The sequence below is a fragment of the Bolinopsis microptera genome, chromosome 2, assembly GCF_026151205.1.
Source record: "Bolinopsis microptera isolate Bmic1 chromosome 2, MBARI_Bmic_1.0, whole genome shotgun sequence".
NCBI classification, from domain to species: Eukaryota; Metazoa; Ctenophora; class Tentaculata; order Lobata; family Bolinopsidae; genus Bolinopsis; species Bolinopsis microptera.
Window position 1 is genome coordinate 14,915,123 of NC_087073.1, and position 19,728 is coordinate 14,934,850.

Sequence of the window (19,728 nt, forward strand, 5' to 3'; positions counted from 1 at the left end):
GGACCACAGCATTATTAAATAATCTATTTTAAAATATCGCGACTTTTTAATTCGTGATACACATAAATGTTTCAAACTGAGGATATATCTGTAAAGATAACGTCTGTAAATCTCACTATTCAGGAACCTAAGAGGGTATGTAAGGTAGAAGACGCACTAGCTACCATACCCGAGATAACAGCAGATTGTGCGTTAGACGAGGCCATGTTACAGTCATCTCCGCGATCTTACGAGCGCGCAAACATCGCAGCACTTGTGCGCAAATATCAGAACGACGTGAAACAAGAGCTGCAAAGTCCTTCTAAACTTAAAGAGAAACACAGTGATGATAGTGGGAAGTTGGTGAAGGAGCACAAAATTCAGGTCTGCTTATATTGCTTTACTTTAATCGGAATTTACTATGACGTATGAAAACGCAGTATATCATAATGTGTGAAATAATAATAAACAATTATCTCAAATAAATGTACCCGTGCAGGTGGTATTGCACCTAGTTTGGTACTGTGAGTTCAGTGATATGGAGACCGAGGAGAAGGATTGTGCTGCATCCGGGGTCCTCGCTCTCCTCAGATCTCTCTCCTTCCTTACCTCTCCTACTCAAATGTTCAACTTCCTTAACGACCAGGTAGTTTTATGAGATGTTTTAAATTCTATATTTAATTGCTTGAAAGATAAATCATTTGTCTAAATTATATATAATTTTTAACTAATTCGTAATTATCTATTTAACGAGTTTATTTTTCCTCAGATATTGAAGGAGTTCCACGAGGATTGCCAAGATTTGTTGCGAGAACTTTACGAGGATGGTTTCTTGATGGAGGTTCCAGATATTTTGTGTGACGACTCGAACAGTCTGTCTAGCAGTGTTCTTTCTACACACCATGTAAGTTGTTAACATCATGTAACAGTAACAATGTAACATTGCATTACTCCTTCCTTGCAGATCATTCGAATACCTTACTCGGGATTATTACGACGGGTTTATTAACGACCGGTTAAAATATGGTTCGGGAAAAATATGGCGAAATTGCTCAAAACCCACCACATTTTCCCGGTCGCCATTTTACCGGTGTCCAACCTTTCAATTTTAGATTCAAAAATGTTGTCTCAGATGTAAATTTCCTTATTAGAGATAAGCAGGTTCAGAAATTTTCGCATTGCTAAAACTTGTGAAACAAGTCGAATTATCAATTATTGTTGAAAGTAGACTCTAGCAAATTCGTTGTTTTGAATTAGCATTACATGTTTACGTGTATCAAATAACCATTATGACTCAATTTGTAGAAAATCTTCGAAAGAATGCATCGTTCACATTGTTTAGAATTATGAATAAATGACTGATGAAACTGATTCATGTTATTGACCGTTTTAATTAATTCGAGTTTTAATTTAACTGTTACTTTTACTTTGAGTCCTATTTCATTATGTAGAGATAGTCAATACCTAAGAAATTAAAAATTGGCCTATTTAAATCAACTTTGACAATAAGGATATATGACAAGAATTGGGCAAAAAGGTGAATTTTTTGCAATTTCAGCCAAATGAAGTCGAAAACCCTACAACAAGTGTCCCAATAGTCTTCTTTAGTGAATATAAGACAACCATTAAAATATGAGCACCCATACCCCTTGGGAACCCTAAAAGCTGAGTCGGCGGGTTTATTAACGACCGGTGAAAATGTGGTTCGGGAAAAATATGGCGAAATTACCCTAAACCCGCCACTTTATCCCGGTCATAATAATCCCGAGTAAGGTAATCAGATAATTTGAATAATCAGTTATTCATGGCTATATTCAGGCTCAAGCCCCACTATACTGCGAGGATACATCTAACTCTCAATCAAACGACGCCACAATCTCCTCCCAATCAACATTTACCCGTCATCGGAGCTGGATGGATCCTTGTCAGAGCTCTCAGAGCAGCTTTTCTATCTCAGTCCCCAAACACAAGAAAAAGAAGAAGAAACATCGGGAGTACCCGGGTAAAGTGCGGGAGCATAAGATAGCAGCTAAGGTATGCAGCAAGAAGCAGGTTGGTGTGGAAGTGGGACGGAGCAAATATTTGTCTTCTGAGATAACTCCTGATGAAGTGAAGCAGAGCTCTAAGAGACGGAAGTTGTCACGGAAGAACTCTATTCTGGACACCCCACTTAAAAAACAGGTTCGTCGTGACTTATTGTATTTATGTAGCTGTCTGCTGCAAAATTTTCGTTTTTGTAGCCAGAATGTTATGTTTTTGCTGATATTCTGTTCAGTATTTAATTTAGTGTTAATAGACATTAATCTTTAGAAATCAGTTAACTTTTTAATCGCTAGGTTAAAAACCCTACGGCCGCCAAGACAAGCAGAGCTCGTCAGCGGGTCGATTTGACTCCCCAGAAGGAATGTACGTCTGTATCTCAGATCCAAGAATCTCCAGTCAGAGCAACTTCAGGTCGAGCATCGTCCTTTTTCGGCAGCCAATCTCAAAACAAGTCCTTGAAAACATTCGCCATCAAGGACGGCTTCAAGACTCCAAACAGACCAGTTTTTAATTTGAAAACCACTCCCTCCAGTTCGACAGAAGATATCCCCTCCCTTTTCCGGAGTCCTGACCAGGTCAGTAACACTCCTCCTCGCGATTCCAACTCTCAGCACTCGAACACTCAGAACTCGAATACTCCGAACTCGAACTCTCAGCACAGTTTTACTCCACCTGGTACTCCTCGTTCTGGAAGGAAGTTTGTTAAGAAAATATTGTATAACTCACCTATGAGGGCTCTGTTTGTAACTGGGAGCCAGTTTTCCCCTAAACGTAAACCTCTTGATTCGGACTACATTCAGATGAAAGGATCACCCTCTAGAAGTATGGTGGAGAAAGAAAATGAACCTTTCTTCCCTACCTTAAAACATTTCGACAACAGCTCAGATCCCAAACTACCGCAATCAGATTTTGGCACCAACACCCTGGAGCCAATAATACATCCCCGAGTAAACGAGGACGCCCAGATGCCAACATTCCAATCCTCTCCCTATCAGGGCACGATAAACATACAATCCAAGGGAGGGTTCCTGAAGCTTCTGGAAGAATCCAACAGCATGTCGCACGGAATGTCGTACGGAGTTGATAAGAAGCGTGATTCGGATAATGAGTCGGATGTAAGTGCAGTGTCAGTGTCTAGTTTCAAAAGCATTCTCAAATCTCCCTTCACCTCGGGCAAGAGAAAGAAGAGAACTGTTAGCTTTTCTCTTGACTTGGAAACTCCATTTTCATCGGACAACGAATCAGAGATCACTGGCACAGACGACTTTTGTAGTTTGTTGAATCTGGTGGATGGGTCGATTAAAAGTGATGAGATAGTAAATACGTTCGATATGTTTGGGTGTGAGTCTTTGAGCAATCATAGCTCACAACCACAACCTGGAAGCAATCCTAGCTCACAACCAAAATCTGAAAACAATCCTAGCTCGAAACCAGAATTAGGGATCGAGTCGAGCTCGAAACCAGAATCGGGGAAAAACCTCAGCTCAAAACCGGACGTAGAAAACTTTGGGGATGTCGATTGCTCAATGGCAACGATCGGGTCAGATATTTCAGATGAAGGGGAGTACAGAAAAAGAAAGCGTTCCGAATCTCCAAGTTGATAGGATCCTTCGGGCAAGTTGTTAGGTAGGTGTATCACTCATGATAAAATTCTGCTGTTTATTTTTTAATTGTTAGTTAGTAACTATAGCACGGCTGATTGTTTTAACGGGTCAAATTTTTAGTTATTACCAAGTATTTATAAGTAATAAATTATGTTAGGACTATTAGATTCCTATGGTGATTAACTTCTCTTTCAAGGCAGTGTATTAACATTTATTTATTCTAAATTTTAATCAAAAGATCTAGGGTCCTTCTACGATTGCGAGAAAACGTAACATTAGGAATTTTAATGCTTAATATTTATTATATTTATATATATGTTTTTGACAGTTTTACCAATTTCATGTTTTTACGTTTATAACGGTATTTGTTTTTTTAAAGACATGCCTATTGTAAGGTCATTAATCTATAAGTATATTAACAATTTGATAGAAATAATCAGGGCTCGAAAGTGCTCTTATTAAAATTGTGGTTTCTAGTTTTACCGACTTTTAGAAAATTCTTTATTACCATTTCTAAATTTCATTTAATGGAGTAGACAATTTTATAACATAATAGATTTGCTGAATTAACAATTGCAATATTAGGTTTCAATACATTAATTATAGTTATAGTTCTTTGCAAGTTTTACTGGTTTATATAATAAATAAATATTACACTAAAATGTCAGACCCAAAATTACTTCAAAATATTTATTAATTCTCTGTTGCGGACTATGGAGATATTTCAAGAGAATAATATTGCCAATCTTGTGGGGCTTTCAGATACCATGTCTTTATGAAGAGTTCTAGAAGAACTAACTTGATTACTGGCCATTATAATAATTATGATAATTATGATAATTATGATAATTATGATAATTATGATAATTATGATAATTATGATAATTATGATAATTATGATAATTATGATAATTATGATAATTATGATAATTATGATAATTATGATGATTATGATAATTAGATAATTAGATAATTACGATAATTATAATAATTAAAATTGTAAAATGATACTGCTGTCTTTACTCACATCGAACAAACATAATTGGAATTCATTTTAGATTAGATTATAATGCAATAACATACCGACCGCCTAGCCTCTTTCTTAGGACCTAGGTTTAATTATTAAAATACCAAACAAATCGAGTGTGATAGTATAATTCATGTGATAAACGAGAAGAATGATACTATCATTATTATATTTTCTTAGTTGTGATCTCGCTATCATAGCTCAGCAAAGGGAATCCATCCTCATCAAATTTGGTATACCCCAATATTTCAAAATCTCTGCTATACTTATTGAGAATAATCTGTTTCTGTTCCTCGTTTAGACCAGCCCAATACTGATTAACAAAATACATACTATCGTGCGAATCCGTACCCTGTTCTTTTCTTGACCCTGGATACTCAACAAGCTCAGTTCCGGTCAGTTTCTGTATCAGTGGAATGTACCGTCCAACTTCTTCGATTTGAACCACCAGATCGTACGGGAAATGGCAGATACACATATTGTGCCACTGGGGCTGCAAATGCACATCCGACTCCTTTTCTTTGGACAGTCTATTCTGTACAAACAGAGCAAAATGTTCACTGTCCGTGATATTTTGAGGAGCTTTGAAGTATTTGTTGTGTCGAAGTTGCTTGTCTCGAAATGCTGATACCACTCGAACTATTGGGTTTCTGATCGCCATGATCTTAACGTATTGATTGAAATCGGCCTCATTTTCGAAGAAATTTGTATTATGCACCGTTTCATAGTGCCCCTCTGCATATCGATGAAATTCGTGGTCCTCATCTGTTACACCATCAATACGAAACAGAAACTTTTTAAAACTAGTACTGCCAGTTTTAGGATTACTTCCATAGAGTATGTGATACTCTTTCTTTGCTATGAGTAATCGTGGCTTTAAAAACATATCCCTGAAGTTCCAGACTGTCGATATGTTTCGTGCTGCACAGTTCTCTCTTATTTTCGCTAGAATTTTGTGAGACTTTTCCAGTGTATGTTTCTGGAGGTCGGTGAGTTCCGAGTTGTTAATGTGGTAATTGTTATCGTTGGCCGGCTCCACTCCTGATGTTGATGATTTATTCGTTGAAGCCTCTGTATCAGATATAAGGTTTTGATCTAAAAGTAAGGTCGTATTCTCTATTGAATCCGTGCTTTTACTGTTAAAGTTTCCCTGAACAGATGAAAACTTATCCTTTTCAGGTTGACTGTTGGTCAAAACTGATATTCCGCTCTGATCTTGATCGTGACTGTAATTAATTAGCAATAGCAGAAGTAGTCCTAAGGATATGCAAATTAGCACTAATGTCCGGTTTTCTTCCATCTTTCTAACCTGCATTATAATTTTTAAAAGATTGTTAGTCTTATTAAGTTGATAATTTATCGACTATTTGACAAATTTAATCAGCAATTAAATCACAATCAGCATGGTACCGGGGGAAATGGCTAATGTCTTCAGTCTTACAATCTATTCAAAAATGTTTAGTCGTCATTTTGGAATGTTTAGCATTATTATTAATATTTTATGCATTAATTTGACCACTGAGCGTTTTAAAAGGATATGCACAATGAACACGGTGAACGAAATGAAATTAAAAATTGAACAACAGATTTCATTTTCAGAACTGATAATAAGGTAACCCATTGTAGTGGCTCCTCATCAAATATATATATATACTACATCATTCGAACAATTGAAACAAATCAAATTGGCGGGCAAACGATCCGTTTCATGATATCATGTATAAAAACAATGCCAATCATCAGTGCCAAATAGAATAATGAATTGTAGCGCTATGACATGTTGCTCCTTTATAAAATAATTTTTATCGATCATGAAACATTTTCAAAATTATCAAAATTTCCAAAATTTCCAAAAAACAGTTTATTGTGTCCGTCCCAATTTTAAAATTGTCTATGAAGTAAGGTAGTAAGATATCTTTGGCTTTTAAAGTTGTAAACTGCGTTGGCCTTCGTGTAGTGGTAGAGGAAAATTCTTTACTGAGTTCCGTGAAGCTGGTAGAATTAGGATCCGTATTTGAGAGTTAATTGTTGATTCTGGTTATCAAACGAGAGTGCTCAACAACGACGAGTCGAAGGAGCATAACTAATAAATAGTTGTTGTTTGGTTTCCCAAAGAGAGTGCTCGACTGCAGTTAAGCAGGAGCATTATAATTCGAACAATTGAAACAAATCAAATTGGCGGGCAAACGATCCGTTTCATGATATGTATAAAAACAATACCAATCATCAGTGCCAAATAGAATAATGAATTGTAGCGCTATGACATGTTGCTCCTTTATAAAATAATTTTTATCGATCATGAAACATTTTCAAAATTATCAAAATTTACAAAATTTCCAAAAAACAGTTTATTGTGTCCGTCCCAATTTTAAAATTGTCTATGAAGTAAGGTAGTAAGATATCTTTGGCTTTTAAAGTTGTAAACTGCGTTGGCCTTCGTGTAGTGGTAGAGGAAAATTCTATTTGATTTGTTTCAATTGTTCGAATTATAATGCTCCTGCTTAACTGCAGTCGAGCACTCTCTTTGGGAAACCAAACAACAACTATTTATTAGTTATGCTCCTTCGACTCGTCGTTGTTGAGCACTCTCGTTTGATAACCAGAATCAACAATTAACTCTCAAATACGGATCCTAATTCTACCAGCTTCACGGAACTCAGTAAAGAATTTTCCTCTACCACTACACGAAGGCCAACGCAGTTTACAACTTTAAAAGCCAAAGATATCTTACTACCTTACTTCATAGACAATTTTAAAATTGGGACGGACACAATAAACTGTTTTTTGGAAATTTTGTAAATTTTGATAATTTTGAAAATGTTTCATGATCGATAAAAATTATTTTATAAAGGAGCAACATGTCATAGCGCTACAATTCATTATTCTATTTGGCACTGATGATTGGTATTGTTTTTATACATATCATGAAACGGATCGTTTGCCCGCCAATTTGATTTGTTTCAATTGTTCGAATTATAATGCTCCTGCTTAACTGCAGTCGAGCACTCTCTTTGGGAAACCAAACAACAACTATTTATTATATACTACATCATGTATAATTAATAGACGATGAACATGCATCTTCATGTCCATTGTCTATTAATTATTTGATCCAGTGTACTATCATTATCAATTATGGATACAGGATAAGATGTGAAATGGAAAGGAGATAATTTAAAAGCATCCACATGCTATCCTCTCGTGGGCCACCCAGGCCCAGCCTCTCTTTAAAAAAAAGGAGATAATTTGTCAAACAATATGATTTTCACAAACTCTAATGATGAACACTTTTGCTGTACAGAAATCTTTCTCACTAAACGACGTGGGGATATGCTCTTTGGTGAGGCCAATGTTGACAATAGAAAGAAAGGAGTTACCTTGTGTTAAACTACTGTCCCGCACAGGTGGCAGGAGCTGATAATTTAACAACAAACTACAAAGTGAATAAAGAGATAAGAAATTAATTGTCCTCGATGGAAGGTCCTAGAAGAATATAATAAGCGATCAGGGTTAATCATACGAAACGAAACACAATATTTACTACCCGCTCCTATTATTCAATTCAATCTACAAAAATAGTTATCTGATTTATGACCCGGCGGGAACGTGATCTCGTCACTCAATCAGAGATCTCATCAGAAGCTGTACCATTGGTACCAAGCATGTTGAAGATGACAATCAGCTCATAAGCACTGATAGATATCATAAAAAACAAGAATATACTAAGCAAGGTCTAGGAAAACAGTCATTATTACGCTATTAATTTCGAAGACTGATAATGCATTGATAATACCATATTTGTCCCCTCCTAAACATCGTGAGCACGTGTCACAGCAGATAGAAATGCAAACCCTCTGTTCTGAAAGGTTAGAGTTGTACGGTTAGTATAATTGTAAGCAGTGGACACTTGTTTCCCGGTTCGAAGTTTGTTCGTATTTAATTAAGGGTTTCAATGGAAACGAGCGTGATAACGAAGGTTACAAGATATTAAACTATAAAACAGCACAATGAATAATCCGACAAACTCCTACTTCAAATCATAATTAACCAGACTCATCTCGCCCAAAAACGCCCAAAAATCTAGCGCTCTAATATAAAACTATAAAATACAGATAGTACAGTCAACTCGCCTTGACCGTACCTAAACTCTTTTAAAACTTATCCTTAACCTAATCTAGATGACCTGAATCAACCACTGTTGATTTCCCCGTAACGACAGGCCCCATCCTAGGTATCCAGGATCCAACCTAGGTATCCAGGATCCAACCGAACCAACCTTCGTTGATTCTCCCTGTACCCTAATCTAATCAAGATGACCTAAATCAACCATCGCTGATTCTTCCTCTAACGACACGTCCCATCCGTACTCACCAGGATCCAACCATAACTGGTCCTGGTCTCTTATAATAGTCCGGCATCAATCATGACCCTCTATCGAATAAGGTAAGAACCCAAAATGACTAACAATCCAATTACTACAAAATATACGTCCTAATTACAATATATACTGTAAAACGCACGTTCTTACTCTGCCCTTACTTATCACGGTCAACCCTCGTTGGCCGTCTCTGACGGAATCTTATCCTTAAACTACACTTACATAACACTTTCAGCCTTCGTTGACCGTCCTTATATTATCAGGCCCAAACCTACTATAGTTCACTCTTGCTCTACCTGAGCCCATTTGTTGCTGAGACGCCCCTTGGTGTCGGACCAACCATTGTTGACCCTGGCTACAACAAAGCCAATCCCCGCATATGCCCTCCATCCTGAATCAGCCCTTGCTGACCATCTCTACGCTAAAGCCTGACTACAAATGCCTCTATCCCGATAACAGTAACTACGTAATGCTCCACTATTATACGACCGCCACTATTATACTAACCACTATAACCAGCTACCTAACTGAACGACCTAACCTTAACAGGTTCTAGCTCCCGAACCTGCCCGGTATCAAAATGACCCACCTCTCGATCGGGTAAACTGTCACTCAACTATCCCCAAAATCTAACCCTCTCTCCCTGCCCCTCCTGCCCCCGATAGTCTAAACAATCTTCCACTATCCAGTTGATAGTCACGCCATTGTAACCTTAGTAATCTCTGAACACTCCATAAACTACCCTCGTGTTGGCCTAAACATATGTTAAACCTCTTACTACAGTACTTGCCCCGGCTAAACAATCCCTAACTATCTTGTCGATAGTTCCAACAAAGTAACCCTAGTAATCTATAAACACTCCATAAACTACCCTCGTGTTGACCTAAACATATGTTAAACCTCTTACTACAGTATACTAACAATGTCTGTCCCTCTCGTCTGTTGTCACATAATAATAGAACAGCATTGTTCACAATTTGTATGTCGCACAGAATTATGTGTCATCCTTATTGATGTACTTACCTTTGAGCGAATATACACGCTGACCAGTCTTTGCTTCCAATTCTTAGCACCAGTAATTGGGCACTGGAAAAATCGGCACTATCAATGATTCATAAAAGAAGAAATACAAATTAATTCTGAAATTCGGTTCATGTGGTTTATGACTCGTATTTTGAAAACATGAAAACTCAATTTGTTGGTTTATTTAATAAAAATTTCTTAATATGAATATTATATAATATAATTATTGAAACATTAAGAGCCATCATTACATATCTCTATATATTATATAACCCAATGCTTGAAATGTTGACTAGTTAAAAATACTATCCACTTGTTTCGATCTCACTTTTAAAGTTTAACGAAGGAAACCCATCCTCACCCAATTTGGTGTACCCTAATATCTCGAAATCTCTTTTATAAATCTTTAAAACAATCTGTCTCTGTTCCTCATTTAGACCGGCCCAATATTGATAAACAAACTCCATGCTATCATGGGTATCCTTGCCTTGTTCCACTCTTGATCCAGGATACTCGACATTCTCAGTTCCTGTTAGTTTCTGTATCAGTGGTATGTACTGTCCCATTTCTTCGACTTGAATCACCACGTCGTACGGGAAACGGCAGATATCCATTTGCTTCCACTGTGGCATTATATGTGGATCCCATTGACTTGCCAACTTGATTCTCTGTTCAACAAATAGAATAAAGTGCTCAGTGTCTGTGATATTTTTAGGGGGAACAAAGTACTTATTGTGTCGGAGTTGCTTGTCTCGAAATGCTGATATTAATCGAACTATTGGGTTTCTGATCGCCATTATCTTAACGTAGTTGTCAAATTCTGTCCTATCTTTGAAGAATTGTTTTTTCACAACCGGTATATAATGTCCATCCGGCTTGGTATGAAAATCGTGGCTTTTATCAGTAATACCATCAATACAAAACAGAAACCTTTTAAAACTCGTACTGCCAGTCTTAGGATTACTTCCATAGAGTATGTGATACTTTTTCTTTGCTATGAGTAATCGTGGCTTTGAAAACTTATCCAAGAGGTTCCAAGCGGTTGAAATGTTTCGTGCTGCACAGTTCTCTCTTATTTTAGCTAGAATTTTGTGAGATTTTTCCAGTGTGTCTTTTTGGATGTCGTTCAGTTCTGAATACCTTTCAAGATGAGCATATTGATCCGTTTTGATGATTATATTATTTCTAACACTCTGATCCACCGATTTAGAAGAGTCATTTGTTGATTCGGTATTCTTAATATCGCTTGAGTTGGATTGAGGAGTTAAGATACGATCACTCTCCGTTTTGTTGGACGATACAACTGTTATCGTAGTACCATGGTCTGCATCATGGTTATAATTCAGTAGCATCAGTAGTACAAACACTAGAGATGTGCAAACTAGCACTAACATTCTGTTCTCAACCATCTTCTCTGACCTGAATTAGTATTATTCTTGTTAATTTATAATTTCGCCAGGATTATTTCTCTACTTTCAACTAGATACTAATTAAATTGTTAAAATATAGACAATGTTATCATGGCGCTAGAATATTGGCAATACCGCGATTGTTCTTTGAAGATCCGTGATGGTGATATTGTAACATCCGCATAAGGTGGCTCTATTAAAATAGTTACAGTCTTTTACTCCGGTATATAGCAAATTACAAACGTTCAACCTTGTTGATCTAAAGCAAATTGATTCAACTGTGCGCAGAAGAATGTATAAAATCAATGTATACTGTACTTATAGTAGGAATAAGTAGGCCCATCACCACACGAAAACATTCAAAAATCTTCAAATTGTTGCAACTCAATATGACTGCGGTATAAAATGGGCAACGTAGATTTATATAATGTTACAATAACAAGTTAATGTCGACTTTAATACTCGAACAACAAACTGCTCAGTGCGCAACGTATATAAGGAAGGTTTGTCTGTGTATACAACACACATTTCCACTCCACATGGGATTTGTTGGATAAGTAGACAGAGCCTGGAACTAAACAATATGATACACCGAGGGCTATGTTCTCCTGAGGTGGTGTCTGAAATTTTGTTTCCCAATTTTACCATTCGAGCCCTCATGGAAAAAGTTCTAAAAATGTTTTAATAGATATAAACGACGTCATTCGAGTTCCTGGTTGATAAACATAACTTGTTTTGCAAAGCTCAATACAACTAACTACCAGATATAGATCTCTACAACTATTTGATCTAAGTTTATCATGTTTCTCTGTAAAGGAAGTTGGTCGTTACCCACCGTCCACAATTTGATGAGGACGTTTACTATATTGACACTACTCATGATCCTTGATTAGTTCTTTGTCACCTCACTGTGTACGTGTCTGTATTATAATAGTCCTGGCCAAATTTAATAATTTGATGTTGAATTCGGTTACGTTTAAATAAAGCAAGCCTTAAATGTCCGTTGTACTGCAGTTGTGTTACAACAAAATTATGCCCAGTCACGAAACTTACCAATAGAATAAATTAAAACTTACACAAATTAGATACAAAATATCTAATCGAGATTTGGGTAGAGTCGTGAACATGAAATGAAAACGCCGTAATAGAATTCAAATATAATATGGTTTATTACTATTATTTCAAACAAAGAATAACGCTCAATGCGGGCAAACGATCCGTTTCTATTCATGAAGTGTAAAAAACAATACCAATCCTCAGTACCAAATAAGAATAATGAATTTAAGAGATATGGTATGTTGCTCTTTTATAAAATAGGGAGCTGGTAGAGTTAGGATCCATATTTTATTACTATTATATTGTTTTAAAGTTAAACCATCTGAACATATCTCCCACAATAGGAGCTCTAGCTGTATGGATGACTTTATAGCGCTGGGCAAGGACAAACAGAAAACAGAAGAGTTTGATGTTTTGAAGCTGACAGTTGACAGTCCAACTGAGAAAAACCAGACTGATGAAAGTTCTGTTGATTCTGGAAAAAGTTTACCATCGGCAGTGAAACCGTTCTATCCGAGATGTAAACGAATATTGACTCGAGCTCCGTTTAGAACAGCTACAACAGCTCAACCATCCAATTTACAATCTACTAGCTCACAAGCTGCAGATTCACAACCTGAAAATTCACAACCTGCAAACAGCGCCCCAAAATGTCCTGCTCAGCCACCCCAAAATGGAGCTGCAGCAAAAACGGACACACTTACTAACGGACACCACGTGGCACCGTCAAAATCTACAAGTTCAGTCGCGCAAATCTCGTTACAACAGCTAATGTCAGTGGATGAGAAACAGGAGCAGCTACCTGCTAAGAAGACAGCTGTGGACACGGATGAGCGCTTGGTGCGACTGAGGAACATGTTGAAACAAGCGGAAGCTGAAAAGGTGACGTTGAGAGGATATGTGGCTGACTTGCAAGCTAAACTGGCAGCTGTACCTAAGAGGACTACTAGCAAGTGTAGCGAGGTGCAGACAGATGAGAATGGTTAGTGAGTTTTAGTTAAAAGCAATGATTTGATTTGGTCACTTTTTACATGCCATTTCACTAAATCAACCAATTGCCGTTTTGGAAATGCGTATTAATTTTTTGAAAAATCTTACCTACCCAGCCATTATTATAATGGCATTATACCGAATTTATTGAAATTCGTCATTCTAATATAAAGATCATCATTACTACTAATATTTGACAGGAGTTAAGTGTCCTACATGTAACACAAACGTGGAGCCACATGTTCTCATCAAGTCTTTTGGAGATGATTTTACTTTCGACACGGACGCGAACAAGTTTGTTCAGATTTCATCTGGATACTTCTACGATCCCGTAAGATGAACATTTTATAATGTTATTTTACCTGTCGCAGTTGTTATAACTTTATGGATATGTTGCATGCATGATTTTTTCAAATTTGTCCTTACATAATGTCCAGAATTATCATGTTTAGTCGAGTGATAAAAGTTAAAACCGTAAAAACCTCAAGATAATGCTAGATTGATTTCGATTGAATAATCCCAAACGATGTGTTTAACATTTCCTACCCTTTAATTTTAACAGCCTATTCCAGGACACGCAACTCTTTCACTGTCAAGATAACGACATTCTGTATTTCTGGGACACGGCTAACAACGTGTACCACTACCACTCTAAATTACCGGTCACGGAAGAGGAGCAACAGGAGCATTCCAGTGAGGGATCCGAGGAGGAGGGGGAACTCACTGACGAACCTGCTACGTGAGTTAATTGATTAATTAGTTAATTAAGTTGATTGTTTGAGTACTTGATTGCCTGATACAATTACTTTGCTACTTAATTACTTTGTTAATGCTAAAAGAGTGTTTATAAAAACAAAAACTGAATGTATCTGGGTGTTTATATATATATAGATATATGTTTCAAAATAAATTGTTAACTGTCGTTAGATGCTGCCGGAGGTTTTAGACTTCCGTTAGCTATTTCAAACCGATCCCATCATACCCTATACACCAATTTACCGTTGCAAATAGGTTATTATACACATTTACGTATTACGGAGTATATGTGTAATGTACATATCATATAGCACCACGATTGTTTTATTTTAAAACAATATCATGTTACTCAATATGCTGTTATACGTGTATTGCTTTCTCACACTTAGTATTTATATTGTGGCGTTGATCATGCCATTCATTAGAGATGGGTGACGGTTTCTCGGGTTTCTGTGCTAATTTTTTTCCATGAAACTATCGAGTCGAAAGCAGAAGTTTGGCCTTTTTCAGTCTGTCATCGAATGTCTATAATAGATTGACTTGAACAAGGACAAAATACGGGTTTTATTATTTTACACTTCCCTTACGACACAGTGTTCTCTACAGGCGGGGTGCCGCCTCTCTACCGTACATGTGTATGTCTCGCATAATATCCTCACATGGGCTTTTTAGATCGGTTTTTCAAAGCCTGTTGATTTGCCCTTTTTATCAGTTTATTAACAAATTGTGTTGCGTGAACTTCTTTCTTTTTTATTTAGCGATCTTGGCAGAAATCCCAAAAAGTCGTAACCCCAGTCTTTTGACTGAGCAAGAATTCCGCATGTAAACTAATAGTTACGTAAGTGTGATGCTAAAAACGTGGTCGGGAAGTGCCGTGTTCCCAGAAAAGAAAGCTATTCCTGGGTAGTGGAGAATTATCGAGCTGACAGCTGATTATATGTACTCTTGTTACAGAGTCAGTGACGAGCTAAAAGATGCCGCCTATCTGGCCATGAAAGAAAGTGGAGTAGAGTTTATTGCTAGCATGAACATGTACTTCAACAAAAATACAGGTCAGTGATGATGATGATGATGATCAATAAGCATTCTCCGTTAAAATTTCAAGCATTATGATTTAGTTGGTTTATTGACGAAGAGTTTATTAGTTGTATTTAATCCGATTTTGTGTTTTGCTGATTATTTATGTCATCGCAGGTTTATACTACTGCCAGAGTTCAGGTCTCTACTATGACACAAAGATGTCTGTGTTTTACACGCTAGAGGAAGGGAAGTACTCTTACCATTCGAGCGCTAAGCCAGACGAGACCAAATCGGGTGAGTTGGTCACAGTTTTCAATGTTATATTGCGTAACGCGCGATGACATTAGATATGATAAAATCTTGCATCCTCCACATTTGAAAAAGTCACGTGCGGCCCGACCGACCGTGTTTACCTTTGGAAACAACTGTAACTCAAACTGTAGAGTCGTTTGAAGTGATTTTAACTGTATCGAACATAAGTTCGGCATCGTCATCATCGAACAAGGTAGGGATATCACTTTTGTTGTCTTGGGAACGGGATTTGAGAACTATCTGCCTGCCGAATTTCTCGTCCGTATTTGCAAATCCAATTAAATCAAACTCCCTCTTGAATATTAACATGAAGCATGTTCGTGATGAGAGAACCGAGTAACGAATCAAAAATCACTTCTATTTTCCAATTAAGTTTACCCAAAGATTAGTTTGAAATATTTGTATCGATTAACTCGCAAACATTTTCCGTCACTAAACGCTAAACCTGGAACTCGGGCCGATTTTAATGATTTCTCCTAAAACTTGACACCGGATAATCGTACCCGCTCTAAGAGAACACTGGGTTGTTGTTAGAATGTGTAGAACAAACTACAGGATGACTCCATACTTTTCTTGCACTATGATCAAGTTTACGGTACTCAAAATGTGTGACTCATAATGTTCAGTGTGGTCGGGGACCGGGGTAAAGTTTCTACTCAACTACATATATATTTAATCAAAAATCTCTTCTGAACACGAGCCATAATCTACAAACACACTCATCCAATTCAAAATGTTGCGTCCAAGATGCACAACTTCCTGACATATTAAAAGACAGATCTAATTTAACATTAAAAAGTTTCAATCGCTCCCTACTATTAGCTACTCTTCTTAAACCAACCGAGTTTCCGAGCTAACCATATATCTCCTCAGCGTTTGCAAAGACGTGTATCAGGGCGATAGTAAAAGATACATCCTGTCACAAAGTTAAACCAGGACAACTGTACATGTTTACTTGTATGGGTGGTTCTGTAGGCCGAGGTTGGTTGTCCATATTATATACTCTTCTTGATGATATTTATTTAAAATCTGCATTCTTTAATCCATGATAATCTCGTTCTTGGTGCGAATAAATGGACTTATTTTCATAGAGTACTCAATACTAATACGAATTCTTAAACCATATCGATGAAATACCCAGTAACCCAGACCCTACCACTTTGTATTTCTTCAGAAGGTAACCACGTGGCAGTGTTTCCAGAGATAAGAGTCAGTAAACGTCACGCTACTGTCTCCTACTGTAGTGGCAGGTGAGTGCCTCAATATCACCGTAGAGTGTAGCTAGTATTATAGTTGTTATGTGGTCTTCTTTGCCATTATGTTCTTCAATATTTAGTTTGAATTCTCCGATTTGAAATGTTGATATATAGTTGTTTTACAGGTATTACATAATGGACGAGGGGACAATGAACGGTTCATTTCTCAACGGAGTGAGACTAAGTGTTCAAAAAGTTGTCAGCGAAAGGTTTTTAGCATAACGAAATATTCTCGTTTGTTTTTAAACTCTACGGAAGCATCAGCACGCAAATATTTCCGATAATAGCCTAAAACCCGATTTGTGAATATCAAAAATCCCTTCCACACTGTAACATGATGACCCCCAGATTCGAACTGTCCCACCTAGACGAGCTACGTATCGGGAGCACGACTCTCCAACTCCACATCCACGCTAACCACGACACGTGCAAATGGTGTGAGCCGGGGCTCAATGTCCCCTCCGACAAACCCATCGCTACCACCATCTCAGAGCCTCCGACCCTGTATAAACAGAGGAATAAGGAGACGAACAGGTTGAAACGGAAATATAAACTCATGGGTAGTGGTTGAATACCTTTAGCTTAACTTTTTCATACCTATTGTGTTTCAAAAAATATTTGCTGCTATGACTTATTATCTTATCTGGGAAGAATGATATGTGATTTTTAGCCACTCATATATTGTATTTTTGGTTTTGTACTTTTTAATTATTATTATTTTCCCGGATTTGTGTTTCTTTTAACCTCCACCCTTATTACTTGTGTGAACTGTGAATAGATTGCACGAATACATTCTGTGAAGTGACATGTCTGAATTTTATGAGTATTTATACTTATATAATTTTTCGAATAATATTGGGGGGGAGATAACGTATTTTTTGTTTTTTTTGTTTAGGTGGAATTCATTTTTTGGAAAAAACAAAAAAAACAAAAAACAAAAAAAACAAAAAAAAACAAAAAAACAAAAACAAAAACAATGTTTTTTGTTTTTTTTGTTTTTTTTGTTTTTTGTGTTTTTTGTTTTTTTTTGTTTTTTCCAAAAAAAAACAAAAAAACAAAAACAAAAACAATGTTTTTTTTGTTTTTTTTCTTTTTTGTTTTTTTTTTGTTTTTTTTTTCTTTTTTCCAAAAAAAAAACAAAAACAAAAAAAACAAAAACAGAAATAAAATAAAGATAAAAAACAGTTATGTATTCCAAAGTGTCTACTACATACTATTGTTTGCTTCTTGTTGTCTTGTATGTAATACATAGTTTTGTACATGTATTGTACATGTAGCTTAATTATGGGAACGTGTTCAGTCGTTGTTACCTCTAAGTCTAACTTCATTCGTTATTGCTGTTTGGACCATGTTAAATTAAAATTCCGATTGATAACATTAACATTAACAACAGTGAAGGTGTCACAGTGTGGATCTTCGATCTTAAAACCAAGCAATATGTACGGTGTTTGTTTTGAGGCATTAATGTGACCTTATTATAGTTGAATTGACTGTTCTGTGGATGCAGTAATTGAAATTATGTTCCGCCTTCTTATCTAAAATTTCAAAAACTGAAGAATCCTCATATTACTGAATTTGTATTTCGGAATTCGTGAAAACAACAGACCGTATTCTTTAATTGTTAATTTTACTGTCGCTTCAAGTTTTATTACTATCATCTATTTGTGTTACAGTGCTGTCAACCTTATCTAACCCTTATCTCATGTGAAATAGCCAAAAACAATTTTTTGTTTTTTTTGTTTTTTTTGTTTAGGTGGAATTGATTTTTTGAAAAAACAAAAAACAAAAAATACGTTATCCCCCCCCCCCCCCCCCCCCCCCAATATTAGAAAGTGGAGTGCAACGATTTTCGGTTTTTGGTCAGCAAAACATACTTAGTTTTATAATTTGATTGTGATCTGAATCTCACACTACATTAAAGGGTTCTTCGTTGTGACCTTAGCAGTAATATTGAAATAGAATTTAACTTTGATTACTCGTTTTGATAGATATACGATGTTTCTGTTTTACTTTTAGTAATCGTGGGTTATTTCGAGAATATTAATTCATCTAGAAGTTTACAAATTCTGTTTCTAACAAGATTTTTCTGAATTTAACCGATGTAAAATGTACAGTACACATAAATCAAGACACATTTTTAATCAAAATTAGTGTGATCAACTTTTGGTTTAACATAGATTGTGCCGACGAAGCACATAAATCAAGACACATTTTTAATCAAAATTAGTGTGATCAACTTTTGGTTTAACATAGATTGTGCCGACGAAGCCCCGTGTCCGATAACAATGTGCAACCGCTGTGAGAGGCCGTGTGATCAGATCCACCATGACGTTAGGTGATCTCCATATGGCCTTGATATCACTCGCGACCGTTCCCACAACCCATGCCATTGGGCGCTCAAGATCAGACTCCATTTTACCTGGTAACCACTTCACACTTGCTTCAATGTCCCAGTCTATTGTCTAAAAGGTATGGCTGAACGACGAGTGATAGGCTGACGCCCTCCATTAAGTTCTGGGAGCTAGTATTATATTGTATCACGTGGTGACCCCCACTGTCGCTTCACTATAGTTTCAACGATACAGAGGGAGCCGCGCACCCGTGCGCGGCGGGTCATTCAAGGTATGACAAGTATTATATAGTGTCGAACGCATGCAATATATTGCTTGACCACTGTTAATGGATTAACCCGGCGAGAGCAAAGCTGCTTCATGAGGTTAATTGCTTTTGGCGCCGTTTGATCGAAAACCTGGTTTCAGCTGTGGGTTAAGGTTTCGAATAGTTGTTCAGGGCCAGTTGAAGAACGGGTTAAAAAGTTACGTGACAGTCAACTTCAAGTGTTGATTGACGATGTCAACCGGCCTTCCATGCAATG

At 36.8% G+C, this 19,728-nt stretch overlaps 3 protein-coding genes across 5 annotated transcripts in view; 2 read left to right on the plus strand and 1 right to left on the minus strand.

Annotated features, from left to right (window-relative positions):
- LOC134826243 (uncharacterized) overlaps window positions 1–19,728 on the plus strand; it is a 60,045-nt gene that overhangs the window by 30,027 nt on the left and 10,290 nt on the right. For 2 of the 3 annotated variants that reach the window (XM_063838546.1, XM_063838547.1), the window contains exons 9-13: window positions 124–363; window positions 479–625; window positions 749–883; window positions 1,798–2,160; window positions 2,316–4,235. The exons of the other annotated variant lie outside the window; for it this stretch is intronic. In XM_063838546.1, the coding sequence (XP_063694616.1) occupies window positions 124–363; window positions 479–625; window positions 749–883; window positions 1,798–2,160; window positions 2,316–3,623 (2,193 nt within the window). In that variant the 3' untranslated portion in view covers window positions 3,624–4,235. Of the gene's footprint in view, window positions 1–123; window positions 364–478; window positions 626–748; window positions 884–1,797; window positions 2,161–2,315; window positions 4,236–19,728 lie in introns of those variants that run through there. 3 annotated transcript variants of the gene reach the window in all.
- Window positions 10,330–12,654, minus strand: LOC134826244 (carbohydrate sulfotransferase 11-like). Its single transcript, XM_063838549.1, has 2 exons — window positions 12,540–12,654; window positions 10,330–11,473 (listed from the first exon to the last, which is right to left on the minus strand). Exon 2 carries the CDS (start codon window positions 11,461–11,463, stop codon window positions 10,360–10,362), a length of 1,104 nt encoding a protein of 367 aa, XP_063694619.1. The 5' UTR covers window positions 11,464–11,473; window positions 12,540–12,654; the 3' UTR covers window positions 10,330–10,359.
- LOC134826245 (angiogenic factor with G patch and FHA domains 1-like) lies at window positions 14,312–17,672 on the plus strand. Its single transcript, XM_063838550.1, has 6 exons — window positions 14,312–15,317; window positions 15,460–15,579; window positions 16,471–16,578; window positions 16,772–16,847; window positions 16,979–17,062; window positions 17,202–17,672. The coding sequence occupies exons 1-6, from the start codon at window positions 15,203–15,205 to the stop codon at window positions 17,422–17,424; spliced, it is 726 nt and encodes a 241-aa protein (XP_063694620.1). The 5' UTR covers window positions 14,312–15,202; the 3' UTR covers window positions 17,425–17,672.

Coding starts and splice junctions, on each gene's coding strand:
- LOC134826245 (XM_063838550.1), top strand. CDS start 15,203: ATGTACTCTTGTTACAGAGTCAGTGACGAGCTAAAAGATGCCGCCTAT. Junction 15,580..16,470: donor GCCAGACGAGACCAAATCGG/GTGAGTTGGTCA, acceptor ATATCTCCTCAG/CGTTTGCAAAGACGTGTATC. Junction 16,579..16,771: donor GGGTGGTTCTGTAGGCCGAG/GTTGGTTGTCCA, acceptor GTATTTCTTCAG/AAGGTAACCACGTGGCAGTG.
- LOC134826244 (XM_063838549.1), bottom strand. CDS start 11,463: ATGGTTGAGAACAGAATGTTAGTGCTAGTTTGCACATCTCTAGTGTTT.